This window comes from Pelobates fuscus, chromosome 1 (assembly GCF_036172605.1).
Source record: "Pelobates fuscus isolate aPelFus1 chromosome 1, aPelFus1.pri, whole genome shotgun sequence".
Classification (NCBI taxonomy): Eukaryota; Metazoa; Chordata; class Amphibia; order Anura; family Pelobatidae; genus Pelobates; species Pelobates fuscus.
Window position 1 is genome coordinate 431,616,226 of NC_086317.1, and position 18,986 is coordinate 431,635,211.

The following is an 18,986-nucleotide window of genomic DNA, read 5'->3' on the forward strand; positions in this document are numbered from 1 at the left end:
TTCTAGCCCCAGGGCTGTTTCAGCTTTCCACTGGGGCCTCTTTCTTTACAAAGCCATCTTAAAGATTTAAAATATCTTCTGCCCTTGGGCATGTCCGCGAACTCAGGCGGATGCCAGGGCCATACCAGCAGCTTCCATTGACCTCAATGTTGAGTCTTGCAATTGGGCAAGAGTCAGCAATGAGGATCAGTGACGCACTGTGGAGAGAGGGGAGTACAGAAAAAACAGCCAGTGAGAAAGTTGACAAATGCCGTGGTGCTTGACTGGAGCTACACATTTTGTCAACTTTAAGGTTATAGATAAGGTACACCCTACTGTTCTTTATGTATAATTTGAAAATATGCGTAATTTGTGCCTAAGTAAAAAAAAAAAATAATAATAATAGCCTCCTTGATTGCAGCCAACTGCTGCAACATTCGTGCAATACAATAAATGTGTTATATTGCAAACATTCTGGATGGAGAGTTTAAACAGCTGTACAAAGTTAAACAGAAAGAGGCTACATTCATATTGTGGAATTATAATGGTATTAAGGCGATATGGCTGCAAAAACAAAACATTTGGTCTCACCGGAGGCTCAAATTTCCAAAGAAGCCAGAACGATGCAGAAGACATAACGAAGTGTTGTCAACAATTTTACATCTAATGTTTGGCAAATATTTGGCACAATTAAATCTGTCTTTTTCTCCATCTGTTTCTTCTTTTGCATTTTACCCATCATTTGTTAATGTGCATCACATCAAACGCAGTGGAATTATAAATCTTTCTGCCAATTTTTCCAACACAAAATTGTTTCACTTCTTATTTTTTCCAACACTCTAAATTTGTCAGTTTTTTAACCCCTTAAGGACACATGACGTGTGTGACATGTCATGATTCCCTTTTATTCCAGAAGTTTGGTCCTTAAGGGGTTAAAATAGAAAATTCTGCTAAAACTGGTGGAATTAACCTATGAAGATCACTTTAATAAAAACGATTAAAATAATGGCAGAATTTAACGGTCACTCTCCAGAATACCTTGATAAATATCCCATGTTCTTTAACTATGTCAACTCAATACATATGAAATGGCAAAACCTATGTGTATCTCTCCATGCTTGCGTACCTTGAGAATAGACCACTAGAGGAACTAGACTTCTGGGGAAGATCACGAGAGCCACAATTATCTGCTTTCTTTGTTACACTAGTTCAATAAGCTGTTTACAAAGAATGTTATTTTTATTTCTTTATTTTTGGATTGAGTTATTGTTTCTGTATTGAATTGGGGCCTGAGAAGCAGAGTCCCAGTATGACACACTTAGGCCCAATCTTTTGAAATGTTAAATGTCATCAGGAATGATGGGGTGTCTTTTTGTCTCGTGAATTATTATGGTAATTGACATTGGGAGTCTATGCACAAAACAGCAAAAATAGCCTAGTTCGAGAAAAAAATTTACAATGTGATTGAACTGGATATTATGGCAAACATTTGAAATGTTGTGTTATAATGTCATCATTAAACAAGTAGCTTTAATATGTGGAGCATCATTGCAGGGATGTCATTAATGACACTGCATTCATAACCCATTAATTATAACAAGGGGGTAGAAAGGGATTTCCTCTATTGTAAGAGTAGCAGTGTAGCCACAAACCCACCAATATTGTGGAGTGCAGCTTTGTAATGATACCTCCCACGTGTCCCTATTTAGCAGGGGCAGTCTTTATTTTGGTCCCCAATCCTCTATCCCTTTTTTTCTATCCTAGTGTCCCTCTTTTCTAGGAAATCCATATTGTTAGTATGTCTGGGTGTATAACAGAGTTCCACAGCACTTATACTCCTCGTCATTTGTCTTTAAATGATAATAATTGTGTTTAAATATCAGTCTATGTAAATAAGATACATTGTTCTAAATTACATATTCTTTTCATAAATTGTTGTTATAAAGTCAGCTAAATCCTCTCAGAACAGCCACACCCCCCACTCACACGCCCAAATGAAATGTCAGCTCACCTTAACTCAGTGTTGGTGAATGAGCTGTATGATTTAGTTGTAAAAAGGAGTGACTTGGTATCAGGCAGAGATTGGAAGCATTATGTCTTCCCTTTAATGAAGATCACAGAGTAATGCTGAGCAAGTAAAACTAACGAGGAAGATGATCTAGAAGTCTAAATTGTATGGTATCTGAAAGGGAAACTATGTGTAGTTGTAACGTGATTATATTAATTATATTACTAGCCCAGCTCTGGCACAATGACACGACCAGCTGACATTATACATAGTTTTCAAGCACAATGGTTTATTTTCTTCTTCGAGATTACAATCAGATCTGATGTTCTAATCCTAGGCATTTTGACAATGAGTTTCAGTTTAGTTTGTTCATATCAAAGACCATACTGGGAGCTCTAATCTAGTCCTACAATTCACCTAATTGGGATATTCTGCTGCGATGGGCTAAATCCTATCAGTTTTGCACCAAGCTATAAAGCCTGAGTCCAAAGAGCTGCTACTTGCCAAAGTCCTTGTCTCTAGTGTTAGCGAGTAGCCACTGTCTACTAACGGCAACGTTCCACAAGTAGCGACAGGCAGTGACAGGCTGCTGCCCATATGGGAGTCTTTAACCTCTGCTTTTTTTTTTATTTTTTTTTTTACCAACAAGGTGTGGTTGCTATGGTAACAACTTACACACCACGTGTTTCTATGTTTACCAGCAAGCCGCTAATCTACAACTGGTCTGAATTCTAGCAAGCAGGCGTTCTTGGCAGCCAGCTGGTAAAGAAATTGAGATAAGGTTGGTGGAAACTTGTTGGTAAAAGCAGCGGCTACTAAATACAACGGTTAATAGTCACATCTTGCAACTGCCATTTACCACAAAGATTGCAAACAAACCCTTAATGAGTGTGCGTCATATGGAGCATCAATGAGGGTTGAGCACTAGGCCTTTTACATGCAAAACATTACTCTCTCCACTATTTTCCTTACTTTGAAGCAATAGGGAGACGAGAGAGCCCTTTAGATTCTCTCCCTGTTGCCATGCCGATGGGAAGGGGAGATCTATAACTTCTTAGACACCGAGCACACCTACCTGCACTATGTCTGCCAGCTGGAGAGATCAGTGCTTCTGAGGGTGTGCATAGATCCAGTAGTAGTGTTGTATTTATATATTTTTCAAAAATAAGCTTTGGAGCACACTGTATATAATATTTCATCTAAAAATATTATTTAAATATACATTTATTCTATGATATTTAATGTTGACTGCCAAGTCATAATGGTCGACAACTCGTAAGTTACTTCAGGCTTTTGTATAGCCATTTTATAACGGATCCCCTATACTCCGGCAGAGTATATGTGTTAGTAGTCTCCCGAATCCCTAGTGCTGCATTGATTATAGCTCTCCTGTTTCCAGCAGTGTAGTGATTAGAGCTCTCCATTCCACCAAATATGAGCCTAGACTTCATGGCTTTCATACTGCGATGAGATGCATACTTTTTAGTTTCTTATAATTATTTAATAAAATAATGATTATTATGTTGAAGCAGCTCTGTCACTGTCTAGGGCAAGGCTGCCCAATAGGTAGATCCCCAGGTGCTGGAAAATCCCAGCTCCCATGATGCTTTGTCATTCTAAACACATGCAAAGCATCATGGGAGTTGTAGTTCCACCACATCTGGGGATCTACCTATTGGGCAGCCCTGGTCTAGGGCCTTTGCATAATTTGCAAAGACCCTTGATGGTAACATCAACGCTGGGGGTCCCGTGACAATGGGGGGCTGGAAAACAAACGATTCACTTACTTGAATCTGTCTCTTGCCGGCCCACCATCAACCCGCTCTATTTTGGAGCCGAAATCAGCTCTGTACTCTTGTGCCTGCGAGAGAGTACAGCATTGAGCTCCATAGAAAGAGCTTTTTATCCCCTACCGTCTCTGGTGACGGCTGGGGGAAATAACAAGTTTGACAACTTTAACTCTCCTTTTTTTGTCAAGCTTGTCAAGCATAGAAAAAATACAAAGTAATCCCTACTTTATCTCAGTCTATCTTTTGACTAGGATGGAATATGGTTGAAATACTAATTTTTGATATGGGGTAACAGAGCCAATATAACTTCATGTAATACGTATATTGTGATCATGGTAGCATCCAAATGCCATATGCGTAATGACTGCTTGATCCCATGAAAATTGTTTTCTAAATGATTGTCAATGAGGAAAGAAGTTAATGGTTCTACATTATTTTAATATTTAACAAATTCTTGTGCAACTGCAATACATAACAGATGTTGTGCTGTCAGTTATATTGGTACTATGTATTAAGTATTATTTGTGTTTGTGAAAAATTACATGTTTAAAAAAAAAAAAAACAATTTATAATAGAGGCATTTTCTCATTATTTAAGTTAACTGCAAATGCAGAATTTGTTAAGTGTTAACACTTACTTGCTACATCGCCATGAAAAATGGATTTGTTTTCTTCTACAAAGTAGGGACAGTATGTGAAATGACATAAGTGTATGTGAGTAGTATATGTGGAACTGCACTCACTCCCACAAATCTGAGCCAGGGTGCTTGCTGAGCTGGAATCAAACACCAGATTTCCAAACATTAGTAAAATAATAGGGGTCCAGGCACTCCTTGGTCCAAGACAGGCACTTTATTAAGAACCACAGCAGCAACGTTTCGACCCCAAAAGGTCTTTGTCAAGTGTATGTGAGGACCATACATGGAACTACCAATATTTGTAAACTACATTACCCATATTCATCGTAATATACATGCTTTGATTTAAATGTTATTGAATAGCGGATACTGATGTAATGTATTTATTTTCTCATTTGTAGAACTCGAAGCAAAAGAAGCGTGCGACTGGCTAAGGGCTGCTGGATTTCCGCAATACGCTCAGCTATATGAAGGTAACGTCACAAGTTCTGAAAACTTTTAAACGCTACGTGTCTGTCACCATGGACCACTGACCTAGCAGCATGAAAAGGGTTTAAGTCATGACATCACTACGTTCCATTCCAATTTGATTACAGGGATTCTAGAATTCTAACAGGTCTATAAACAGGACAGCCTATTCATTCAGACCAACCAATTCTTTAAACAATAGTAGTGGTGTGTGCCTGAGGAATAATATTATTCTTGTAATCTCTGACACAGTGTATTTATTAAAGTCTGCTGTCTGAACCAAATCCCCACTACAGTGTATTACACATTGACACATTCTATAAACTGCTTCCCATCCGCCTCACCAGAGAACTGGTTAATGGATCATTATAAAAGGGATTTAATGCAGACTAAAAAGGTATCTGAATAATATGTATGTGTATTTGCTTCATTTGAAAACATTGTAATTTCATGGTTGGTAAATCGGATTTAAAAGTTCTGCACCAATGGACTTTGTAGAGGGAAAAGTATTGTATAATATTGTAAAGCGCTACGGAATCTGTTGGCGCTTTATTAATGGTGATAATAATAATAATGATAATAATAATACAGAACTACAATTCCCCTGATCAGTGGCGAAACTAATGCATATAAGGGCCCAGGTTATTTTGGGCTCCCCCAGCACCAACATATTCCGCAGTGATTTAAGCATGTTTGTTTATGGAGTATATGTGTGTGAAATAAAGGTGTCTGTTTCGGTATAGTGTTGGCATTTTAATGCAGTTGTGTGTTAATATATACTGTTGCTACTTAAAACTAGGGGTGAACGTGTGTAGTGCGTTCGAATACAGGGGTATTTTTGTATGTAGTGTTGGTGTTTGAATGCAGAGGTGTATTTGCATGTGTTGTTGGTGTTTAGATGCAGTTTGGTGTATTTGTGTGTAGTTTTGGTATTTTGTATGTAATGGTGTTTTAATACAGGAATGTGTTTGCATGTAGTGTTCGTATTTGATAGTACGAGTGTGTTTGTATGTAGTTTTGATTTTTGAATGCTGGGATGTATGCACATGTACACATGTGTGGCCACGCGCAGTGACACAGATACACACGTGCCCACACTGACATACACAGACACAAACACATAGCTACACAGACATATACACACAGATACAAACATATACCTACACCAGGGGTAGGCAACCTTCGGCTCTACAGATGTTTTGGACTACATCTCCCATAATGCTTTTACAGCCATATTGCTGGCAAAGCATCAAGGGAGATGTAGTCCACAACATCTGTAGAGCCGAAGGTTGCCTACCCCTGACCTACACACACACACAGATACACGCACATACACACATACGCTGACACATACACATACCGGCACACACTCAGATACACACACATACACATACCAGCACACACTCAGATACACACACTGACACACAATCAAATACACATGCTACCCTTAACCCCTTAAGGACCAAACTTCTGGAATAAAAGGGAATCATGACATGTCACACATGTCATGTGTCCTTAAGGGGTTAAAGGGACACTATAGCTATAGGGACTATAACAGCTTCATCTTATTGAATTGGTAATGGCACTGGCATTGTTCCTCCATTAAGGGTTTAACAATTTTCTAGCAGTATAACACTAAATATGAGTCCTGAGCTGTGGGCATGGCTAAGGCCATGTCTTTCTATCCATGCTGATTCATAATTGGCAATGAGCGTACTGATAGGCTAAAAGAGATCATCTGATACTTTCAGCCATCACTGCTGCCCTGTCGCAATCCATGTACTATAACCACTTCAATGAGATGAAGCAGTTACAGTGCCTGCAGTGTCCCTTTAAGGCTGATTTAAATGTCACTCTACAGTAGATTTATAAAATGATGTATTAAAAATTTGCATTAAAAATATATTCCCCTCTGAATGCCTCTCTTTGCATTGCTAGTGGCATGCCTATTATCATATGCCAGCTCTGTATATTAATGAATTAAGGCACCCCACACTGGGGCCCTGGACCAACCAGAAATTCCACTTATATCAATGCTGATGTCTAGCTCTGGGGCTTATTCACTAAGCGCCTGTGAATATTCACTGAACTGGATAGAGTGAAGAAATCACTAGGGAATTAAGAATTTTAGACTATCAAGATTACTCACTACAGTGAAAATTCTAAGTGAATTTGAAATGTAAGGCCAAAGCAGACCAATGGGAAGTATAGCTGACGATTCCATTTCGGCTATTGTGACCTTAAATTTGAAAATTATTTTGAATTCTCACTTTAATGAATTAAACTGCAAACAGTTGAGCTTGCAGCAAAAATGAGAGGATTGCAATTCATTTGTGTGGAATTTACTCACTACACACAAAATTGAAGGTATCTGAAAACTAAATAGCAAAATGTAGCAAATATTTGGGAAAATATCTTCAACTAAGCAATAGTCACAACTTTCTACCCGTTGCAGTTCAGTGATTAAAGGAACGCTATAGTGTCTAACTATTTAGCTCCCTAGCCCCCCTCAGATCACTCTAAAACTTAAATTTTCTCCCACGCCGTACCTGTCTCGCCACGCCTGGCTCCGCCTCCATGATTCTGATGATCTCAGCCAATCCAATGCATTCCCATATGAAAGCATTGGGAGGATATTACACATGTGCAATAAAACGCCACCTTGGCCAATCCGCATCTCCTCATAGAGATGCATTGAATCAATGTATCTCTGTGGGGTGAATGTAGGTGCTGCACACAGTGTGGCACTGGACTAGGAACCACCTCTAGTAGCTGTCCGAGGGACCGCCACTAGAGGTGTTAATATGCACCAATTCTCTGAAAATGCAGTGCTTACATTAAAAAGCAGGTACAGGCTATAGACACCAGAACCACTACATTAAGCTGTAGCTCATCTGGTGACTATAGCGTCCCCTTTAATGAATATAGTGAAGAATTTTGAAGAATTTACAATGGAATTGACAAATTTGCCGGAACCGTTGAATTGGAAAAATTAATGATCTCATCTTTTTTTCCAGCTGGGGTATATGGGAATTACATTTGATATTCCCTTGACAATTCTCAGCAATTCATGGAGTAATTAATCATTAATCAATAAATAAATATAATGAATGATCCAGTTACTAAAGTGTGTTCCCTTCCTCTTTAAATCTTTTACCGGATGTGACACTTATTTTTCATTTTCTAGATTCTCAGTTTCCAATTGATATTGCATCTGTGAAGCGAGATCACGATTTTCTAGATAGAGACCACGTGGAGCCACTTTGCAGGTAACAAAATATGGATATCTTATATTTAGATGGACCAAACTATTATATTGCATGGCAGTGGGAACCTGGACCTGTTTTAGGTCCCAATTTATTGGATTAACGACTGGGCAGCTGCCAGTCGCTAGTCTTATTTTTATAACAGCAAGCAGCCACTGTTTAGTAGACATTACAGTGTTTTATTATATACGGTATATTTATATGAATTACTACTGTGCTACCCTCTAAGTACTGGACTCCTCAATTATTTGGCTTCATTGCTTGGCAGGTAATTTCCAGAGAGAGGGGGAAGTGGGAGAATGAAATAATAATAAAAATATCATGTGCTTATTTGGAGGTGGGTTGGCTGCAGTCAAGAGGGGAGGGATGTGACCTCCACACTTCTCAGTATTTGCAGTGTCCCGAACAGAAACACTGCACATACAGACCCTACCACCACGACTACTTCTAAAAGCAGAAGTAGTCATGGTGGCTGGAGTAACCCTTTAAAGGTGCATTCTTAGCTCTAGAACCACTGCAGCATGTCGCACCTGTTATAAAGAGGCTGCATGCACCATGCCCCATTTCTGTGTCAAACTGTTTTTAAATTTGCCTCAAACCAAGGGTCCCACAGATGCCCAAAGCCCAGCCCGTGGCTAGCCAAATTGCTAATGCAAAAATTACATTTCTGCATTAGCAATTCTAATTACGTGCAAATTTGGACAGCTTTGATTGACCCTTGGAGGAGTCTTAGTTTGCATCAAACCACTTGAAAATGTCCCATACTCCTAGCACCATAACCACTGTAATGGTCTGTTGTGGTTATGGTGATTAATACACCATTTAATGCAGGATTGAAAGAACTCTACTACTGCCTTAGAAATGCATTGTACTAAGAGAAAAGTATTTCAAAATATGTGTTCGTATATATTAGCAAATGGACTGTTTAGGTATTAGAAAAACGATAACTTAAAAAAACAAACCCCACTGTTACAATATTTTACCATGTTTTTGCTTGCCTGTTGTCACTTACATTTAATAATACACATACATAAGAAAACTACATTAGTAAGCTATTAAAGTAATTAGATGGTTTGTGTCTTTATTTGTCTTTTGTTTTGTTTTTTTCCCCAGTATATTTATACTGTGTTGTTGTTTTAAAAATGTTTGCTTGTTTTCTATACTGCTGACTGTAGCAATTATCACACTTAATAGCACAATTGTCCATTATACGCCCTTTCAACTTATAGAACATCCTGCAGTGAAAAATTTAAAGGAATACTCCAACAACCATAACCACAAAAAAGCATACTTAAAGCTCTCTGCTGAGAGCTAGCTCTGCAGTGCAGGGCATAGCTGGTTGGTTGAGATATGGTGATCAGCTGACACTCTCAGCCAGTGAGCTGGCGCTGCACAGTAGCTCTGTCCAGAAGCTTTTGGCTCTCAATGGAGGAAGTCAATATCAAAGGTAAGTTATCAAACTGTTGGCAAACGTTTTGACGACTTACATTGAGGTAACCACTGTAGTGGTTATAGTGCTTGGAGTGTTCCTTTAACTGTTTGTTGCTGTCAACCAATCTTTGCAGAGCCCCCAGTGATTCTGTATATGTGTGCATAAGATTGCACGCGTGTGTCTATGTATTTAAATAAAAAGTGCGGTGTTGGAAAATAATTCAGATTCTGGTCACCCTGTACGTAGACAAAGGTCACTCTGTCTGTCAATTTGCTGGGGATACACACCAGACTGACACATCCCTTTTTGGTCTCATGGTGTCCACCGCTTGTCCTTCATTCTTGTATCAAAATGTTGGGTATACACAACCCTGGGGGAAAATAAACTGGTTTAGTTTGTCCTTTTATTGTAAAGTAGTTAGCAATAAAACAGTAACTTGTATACCACCATACTTTGTCTGCAAAGTGATAGGAGTTAAATATGTGACACTGGCTTCACAACAGACTATTCATTGCCTCTGGCTAGTTAATTAACATATTGAGGCAAATCACATTGTTTATATGTAAAGCAAAACACTCTGATTTAGAAAATGATCTTTAACCCCTTAAAGACCAAACTTCTGTAATAAAAGGGAATCATGGCATGTCACACATGTCATGTGTCTAAAACAGCATGCATTTATCTGCCAGAAAGATGCTCACACAGATTAATATATCAGGCGAAATAGGGACAATTTAAATGTAATGATGATAACTAAAGACATTTAATTTCAACCTCACTTTCTAGAACTGTATTCTATAAAAGTGTTATAAACTATAATTACATATCCACTGGTCTTTTTATACCTTAGATTAAAATGTAATAATAATAAAAAAAAACACCAAATATAAACAACCCTGGTCTTTTTTATATAACTCAAATCAATATTTAATGATAAAAAAACTAATATAAACAAATGCATACAAATAAAATGTACAAAATCAAATCATTACCTGTGAGGCCAGATACCCTCTTTTATGTTTTGGAACCTGTGTGTCTCGGTCACTATGCAATTGTAGTATTACATTTTTTGTACAATTTTCAATAAAAACTCTGATTTATATAAAAAAACAAATTAATAGTAAAAAAAAAAATCAGTTTTATTTTAAGTTAATTTATTTTTCACTGTTCACGCTTTGTGGTTATGACATAAACGATTATAGACAGGATGTGTTTCCTCGCTCTGCCAGCATTAAACTAATCAGCTGAAATAAATAAAAGTTAATAACCTTTTGACTGTTTTCAGAGCAATGTATTTGTGAGCGTATTGTGAAGTCTCCAATGTTCTGGCCATCTGTTAATCCAATTAAAGAGATTTTCTAACCTGACACCTGCCGTTATAAACTCCTGGGACATTGCTCAAAGACACTCATTTTGTGGATCCAAACAGAGGAAATGCTTAATTAATACTTAATCACAGATTATCTTGGCAACTGCTACGAGTTTAACACCTAAATCTGGACTTAATCAGATGAGTTAATCAGATATTTAGGTTCACCAAAGCATGGTTTAATTTAGAGGTGTCTAAAATGCACGTATTAACAAAATCAAAGCCCAGGATTATATATATTATTCTAAGTGTTCATAAAAATAATCAGCCAATCTGGAACCTCTGTTTATATGTGAAATAAAGAAACATAGCACCTTGCTTTAATTTTCAGTTTTATTTAATACTTTTCTGATGGAATTAAACACTACAGACAACTGGTTTGGGGAGAAGACTATAAAATATAAATGAATTTTAGTAGCATTAACCATTTTACTCCATCATAAGTCCAGGTTCAGGCTACTGATGGCAGACTAAGTTGATCAGATCTTTAAATGGTGTTACCACTTATTAACTCTATAAACTCAAAAGGATGTAACACGTTTACATAATGATCCTGGTCTGCTGGAGTGTGATTTCTGGGCCTTGTGGCATGCAAATCAAAACTCTATCTTCAAAGCTTTCTTTTTTTCTACACTTTGTAGCCACGTTATTAATTATTACAGCTATTTACCTCTGTGTCAGTGTCGGCTCAGGAAGGCTTCTATATGTATACAATAGCTAAAGACCCTTTTTGAACATGTCCGTCTACCGTCTATGTGAACAGGAAGCTTTAGTTTGTCCACTTTCTATTAAACAAGGAAGATAATTAAAATTTTATCACAACAAAAAATACCATTTTCATCTCTCCTTGACTTATTAACCTGTGGGCTATATGCAACTATAATTATATGTATATATATATGCCCCATGTTGGCAGGAAATAGTAAATATATACCGACATATATGTGGATACTCTGATTTATACATATTATAGTGTATCTTTGGTAACAAAAGAATTCCTCTTTTTACTTAGGCATATCTACATTGTATTTATTATTTTATTATATGTTCATGGTGTTTTTTGTTGTTGTTAATTTGATTGAAAGCTAGGTTAATTCTTTCTAATCTATTTTTTGATAGAATACTAATATATTTTAATTTGTATTAGTGGTGGGCAAGATTAGTATACTCTGTTTTCCCCCAAAGATTATCAATTGCTTTGTGTTTTGGGTAAAAAAAAAAAAAAAAAAAATAAACAACAAGCGGAGTTGGAAAATTTCTCCATTTTGGCTATATTGAGTAAAAATTTCAATTCTTTTAATCAAGTCTTCATAAATTCCAGGTTTGTGAATAAAACACTACAAAAAAAGATAGTTTGTGTGAAAAAGACAATGGAGGCTTATTTCACCTCATAGGAATCAGCTTGAACGCTAGGAATTATTATATCCAATTAGTTCAATTAATTTTAATATTATGTTACTTATCCCCTATATTTACCAAAAAATGTTTTTGTGAGGTGTGAGAAATGAATACCAATTTATCCACCTACTTGGTTCCTCCATCTTATCTCTCTCATTTAGTGTTATAAGCTCTGTCCTCTGCATCAGACATAGAGAGCATAGAGAAAGCATATGAAGAATAGGAGATATTATTATTCCTCTTCATTTGCAATGTATGTTCTGGCTGTGCCTAGACTGAATTGGAGTGTGATGTCATTTGATAAATATTATATATATGTAAGTAAAAGAAAATGAAACATATTTTTAAAAAAGGTAACAGGGTGAGGCCTGACTGCCAAGCTGGTAGGCCGCGCATTGCCTGAGCTACTAGAGGCACGCAAAATGCTATACCGTTTGATAATACTCTGACCGCCTACACCACTACTGCAAGTCTTTGTGGTATCCTGCTATCCTGTGGGCTCATCGTGGAAGCAGTTTGGGGACATCTTTGCTAATTTTTTCAACTTTCGCTTTAGGCAGTCCTGCGGCCTAACTAATGACACGGGTGATCATTTACCCAAAGTCTTCCTTGTTGTGGAGGCCTCAACAAACGCAGAAGGCGGAGAAGGTTTCTACGCGACTTGGTGCTTCGGTTCTTCCCCCTGTCATTACTATCTGGGCATTGGGACTGACGGGACCGGTCGGCAATGTGTGCAGGCCCCCCTTACCATCTGGGGGCTGGCTTATTGTTCTCTCAGACTTCACAATATAGGCCCCAGGTCATGGATCACCTTGTTTATAAGCCCCGTATTCAGGCTTCCTAACCTGGAATCGGTTAGATGATATTACTACTAAGCGAGTCTATTCTCAACTTCTAGTTGGCAATCATCCTATGACATTTATACATAAGCCCACTTAGTTTTCCGTTGCTTTGCACATGATTCTCTATAGTCACTTTATACATCCTTGAGTGGTTCCATTCTCTTTAATTTTATAAAAGGAGGTATTGTTATATTTTATGTTTCTACATTGTCCAGCATTGACATCAATGTTATTATTGCTGGTCTTGTACGATACTGAGCAATGTCCTATATCTGCATTGATTACAAATCACATTTATGTTGCTGTAAGTTCAATACTTACTTCAATAAAATAAAAACAAATTAAAAACCAGGTAATGCACATTACAGTATTTTTTTCTGTTTTTTGTTTTGTTATTTATCCAGATTTTTTTAAATGTTTTTATTCAATGGTAGAAATGTCTAAAAATGCGATCCTTCCCTTTTAATCATTTAAGTGTGCTTCATGAATATCCAGATTGTAATATTTAGCTAGTGAGATAGCTCAGTAATGAATGTCCCCTCGATATCTATAATCTACGATATCTGTAAGATATCTAAAATACTGTTTGAAACCTCAGGTTATATTCCTGGCAGGTCAGCTAATCCTGTGATAAAAACAAGTTTTGTTCAGTTCTGTAACACTAACATTACAGAGTGTGAATTGTTTAGATTTCAAATTGAATATCAAACTAAAGACCAAAATAACTCGTCGGCTAATTTCATTTTTGTATTATTTTGGTTAAAAGAAAAAAGTTAAAAAAATGTACACCCTCACCCCTTTTTTGACCCTTCACTCCAACCTTGTTTGTTTTTATTTCTTAACATATTAAAATGTTGTTATCCAGAAGTACTCTTTAGAAATCGAGCTAATATATTGCATTCTGCTTATAAGAGATCTATACCTGTAATTATACTGTACAGGCCTGCTACTACGTACGTAATTTGTGCAGCAAAGTATGGTATACGATTCTCTATTGTTCCTGGCACTGTACTCCTTGGATGCTGGGTATAAATAAAGAATTGAAAGAAAATGTACCTCTCGGCTTATAACGTAATGTAAATCAGAAACACTTGAGTGTTTTTTTTTTCTGCACCAAAGCAGCAGTCATTACTTTATGCTATATATTTATTAACCCATCGTTATTGCTTTTACTCAAATAGCGCATTTAGAGTACACCCAGAATTGAATTATGAATAAAGAAATTAAGCGATCGCCCCCATTAATGGAGCATCTATCAAATAAACTTGCACTGCACATTATTAATGACTGTCTCTCAATAAAGGGAATATACGAGCAAGCAATATTAGACCCATTGTTAATCATGAATACATTTTTATTGCATGTATTATTATCTTGAATATTACGCCATAACTATGCCATGAACGTAAAACACAAATTAAATTATTTATAAGGACAGAGACATAGGAAATAGAATACTAAAATCCAATTAATACATTTCTATCACATATTATATCCTGGTATATATTTTAACTCTCTCTACTACTGTCTGCAATAGTATAATCATCGAATGTAAAAAAATATACCGTATATATAAATTTATTTACAATGTCTGGTTTTATGCAATCACCATCATTTTCAAATGGTTAAAAATGCTCGAGAGCACCTGACCTCTGAATTACAGGCACGAACACTGTAGTCTGATACATTGTGTACTTTGGGTAATAGTGAAGAAAATTTAGGAGTGTATTCATTAAGCTGGGAGTTGGCAAATTATTTTATCCCATAGGACAGAATATCTACATTTAAAGGACCACTATAGGCACCCAGACCACTTCAGCTCAATGAAGTGGTCTGGGTTCCAGGTCCCTCTAGGATTAACCCTGCCTTCTGTAAACATAGCAGTTTCAGAGAAACTGCTATTTTTACAAATAGGTTAATTCAGCCTCTAGTGGCTGTCTCATTGATTTTCACAGTGAGAAGACGCCAGCGTCCATAGGAAAGCATTGACTGGCTGAATGCGCGTGCGGCTCTTGCCGTGCATGCGCATTCAGCCGATGACGGCAGAAGAAGGAGGAGATTCCCGAGGGAGCCCGGCGCTGGCAAAAGGTAAGAATTTAACCCCTTCCTCACCCTAGAGCCCGGCGGGAGGTAGACCCAGAGGGTGAGGGGGACCCAAGGAACCTATAGAGCCAGGAAAACTAGTTTGTTTTCCTGGCACTATAGTGGTCCTTTAAAAATAAAATCTCTTATTAGCTGACATTGGGGGAAGTCCTGTGTCAACTCGTTTTCGCTCACAGCTTAGTGAATTGACCAGCAGTTTAATCTCTACCTGATATGCTCTGCCAAGCAGGTTCCATTGATAAAAAAAAAAAAAGCAGAGTGAAACTCAGCTAAAGCTCATTATTCTGTATCTACAAGTCTCCATTATCTATTCTCTTAACTTCTACTTGATAAAGACAGCCCAAAAAATATCTCAGAAAGCAGCATTGATAAGGGAATGCAAAGAGGTTCCTTACTTTGAACATAATTGTGCTAGATAGTGTTCTATCACTTGGATTGTGCAAAATTCTGTGCTTTATTTCCTGTTTTTGTTAGTTTTTTTTTTTTATTCTTAGAGCAGCACTGTCACCATCTGGGGTCTTTGCAGAATTTACAAACACCCACTTTGGCCGGGGGAGGGGACAGGGAAAGGTGAGTTTTACTTACCTGTCTCTCACGGGCACCAACTTCATCTTTAGGCCGATCACATACAGCTGCTGTCGCTTCAGCACCAGGAGCCGGCATTGCTTCTGTAGTCTCGGGCATGTGAGAGAGTACAGCATTGAGGTCTATGGATTTCACTTTGAGATGGAGGTAGCTCTGCCTTTCATTAACGTTAGTGGGGGGGGAGCACCCACAGAAACATAGAGGATAATAAGCTTTTTACGTCTGTCAGCTGCGTGATGACAAACTATGCACAGAATTGACATTAGGAAGCCCAGAGTTCCGTGGCATACACTTAAAAATATCTCCGTAATTTCCATGGTAATTTCCCATCTGAAATACTGCACATACATACTCCTACCACCATGACCACTACAAATCAACATTTTAATGCAATAGTCTGGCTTATTACATTGCACAGAGCCATGCAAATAGGGGGGTGAGGGATTTTGTTTTCTCCAACCAAAGATTAGGCCAAAGTAATACTAATAAACATGGTTGTCATATCACTGCAATCCATTCTTAAGTTTGTAAGCTTTTTGTAATGGCCCCATCAAAACCAATGCCTACTATACCAATGATTCTGATCAATTGTGTCTTTTTAAATATCTCTACCAAGGTTGAGTATTCTGCTAAATGCTGGATTGTAGTGTTTGTGGAATGGCTTGGGGGAATACAATTGTATTCCAATTACAGTTTGATCAGGACTGGTACATTATACATGGGGGGGGGGGGTTATTCACTAAGCTATAAATTATGTAGAATTGTAAACAGGTACATTCGAGGCAAAATTGCCGAGGTGGATAATTATGTTTCCAATTTAACTATGTTGGACTAAAATATAGAATTCCTTTGTCGATTCTTCACAATGTTCAACCTTGCAAACCATGATTATTTAAAAGATGCAATTATTTCACAATCTCACAATATACAGTTAATTACAATTACTGATCATTGATAATTTTCTACCAGTTATAATTAGCATTAATATGCGATGATTGTAATTGTGAGAGGTTACAACATACTTATATTTTGGAAATAATTGAACAACGCATTTCATTGTATTTTATTTTTCCATCCTTAAGCACTTATTGTCAAAATGAATGAAATTGCAATTAAAAATGTATCTTGTGTATTGGTTTGTATACCGTTGTAATCTCACTGGAGGTAACGAATGGATCAGTTCAATGGCTAGAGATAGCCACAAAAGTAAACAAGTTTGATGACCTTGGATAAGCATGAGTGATATCCTCAAAACATGTGATGACATTAGGAGCATTCTAATTGGAACAGTGCATTAAATACATTAAGTCAAAATTACAGGCCTCATGTAGATGGGTGGATTCACAGTTGCCCTTTGACTAAACACAACTTCAGCTGAGAAGATATGCTAATGTGGTTCCCTCCCTCTATTGACATTTAGATCAGACTCACACAAAACTCAAGAAACGTGCTTCATTTCTTGGTTTGGTTCTTGGACAAAGTCAAACTTTGGTCATGGTCTTTAGCTAGGTGTCAGATGTGTTTCTAGACACTGGGTGCACAAATTATGTACAAAATTCTCCTTAAGAAACCACTGGTAAAAATGGGAGGTCAACCGCTGAAAACCAGGAGGAGTAGGGAGCTGAGAAGATCGTTGTCCTCAGCAAGCCAAATTATAATCTACTCTTATGCCTTTGCTTCTAGACGGCTGAACACACTAAACAAATGTGCATCAATGAAACTCGACGTCAACTTTCAGAGGAAGAAGGTAAGCTGTATAGCTCATTACTGTGTCAAGACATTTAACTATAAATTACAGTAAATCAAATGTTTTATACGAGAGACAAGTAAAGTAAGAGTAAGTCTAACTAATTGGCCAATGAAGGTACCTCCAGTATAAAAACTTACTACATTTAGTATGATGCCACTGTCTACCCTCTTCATGCAAAAGTTAAGTCTTAAATTTCATGTATTCTGCAAATTTTAATACAAATATTTATCACATATTCTAGCATTTTATTTATTTATTTATTAGGACCATTTGAGTAGATTTCCCAGAAAAATGGCAGCAGGGTTGAAAATAATATCTGTTCTTTTTCCACCTTCATTATTTTTTGTCAAAAAAATGTAATTTCATTGTCAGGTCTCCATAATGTACAGTTTGATTTATGAAAATCCTGTTTATTAAAGGTTTCTAATCTGCTTTAGAATGCCGCTTAAATGTAAATATATATTTGACTTTTTTTTCATTAAAAGGAACCTTATTTTTTTTTCCCCACAAGGTAACTTAATTCATTAAACAGCTTGTGCTTTTCACATTACACTGACAGGCTAATAAAGTGTTAATTTAAAATTCTAGGCTAATGTTGCCATAATGGAAGCATAGATGGCTTGGAAAATGATATCAAATTTGACAATTTTGGCCTTAAATTTTACATTTACTTTGAATTTACACTTCTGTGAATTAGCCTGTCAGTGTAATGTGAAGAACACAATTAATCGAGTTACCTTGTGAAAAAATAAGGTTCCTATGTCTATGAAAAAAGTCTATCATTTTAGGAGCCAGACATTTAAGGATCTCAGTTCCTAGTATTTTCAAACAAACAGATGCCCCTGTTATACGAATGTATCATATCTGGTGCAGACATTGTGTATGGTTAAATCAAAATATATAATACAGCTTCATTGTTATGCATGCCTTTTAGTGAAATAGCAGCAATATATACTTAAAAGTGGGATTCTCTGTTTTATTAATACCACACAATTTTGTCTAATGTAATTTACCTTGGTGAAATAAATTGCCCTAGACTATATTTACTGGTTCGTTATTTAAGGCTAGAGGAGCCTTATTTTGTCCTTAAATTTGAAATTTTACCTTGAATTCTTACATTTCGTCAATAACCCTGTTAGTGTTTATCACCAAAAGTGAAAATTGTGTCCCCCAAAAGTGTATTTTAAATTTAGGGTGGAAAAGTTGAACTGGGAAAACAAATTATCTAACTCAGCTGTGCGGCTTGTTTTGGATAATTTGGCCTTAAATTTGACATTTACTTTGTATTTTTACTTTTAGTAAACAACCCTGTTAGTTTGGAGGTTTATTTGCGAAACCTGCAGCTGCAGTGCATTGTCA

The 18,986-nt window shown here is 36.9% G+C and overlaps 1 protein-coding gene across 3 annotated transcripts in view; it reads left to right on the forward strand.

Moving 5' to 3' along the window:
- STARD13 (StAR related lipid transfer domain containing 13) overlaps window positions 1-18,986 on the forward strand; it is a 260,123-nt gene that overhangs the window by 220,134 nt on the left and 21,003 nt on the right. For all 3 annotated transcript variants that reach the window (XM_063429412.1, XM_063429414.1, XM_063429408.1), the window contains 3 exons: window positions 4,816-4,887; window positions 8,070-8,151; window positions 17,561-17,624. In XM_063429412.1, the coding sequence (XP_063285482.1) occupies window positions 4,816-4,887; window positions 8,070-8,151; window positions 17,561-17,624 (218 nt within the window). The remainder of the gene's footprint in view (window positions 1-4,815; window positions 4,888-8,069; window positions 8,152-17,560; window positions 17,625-18,986) is intronic.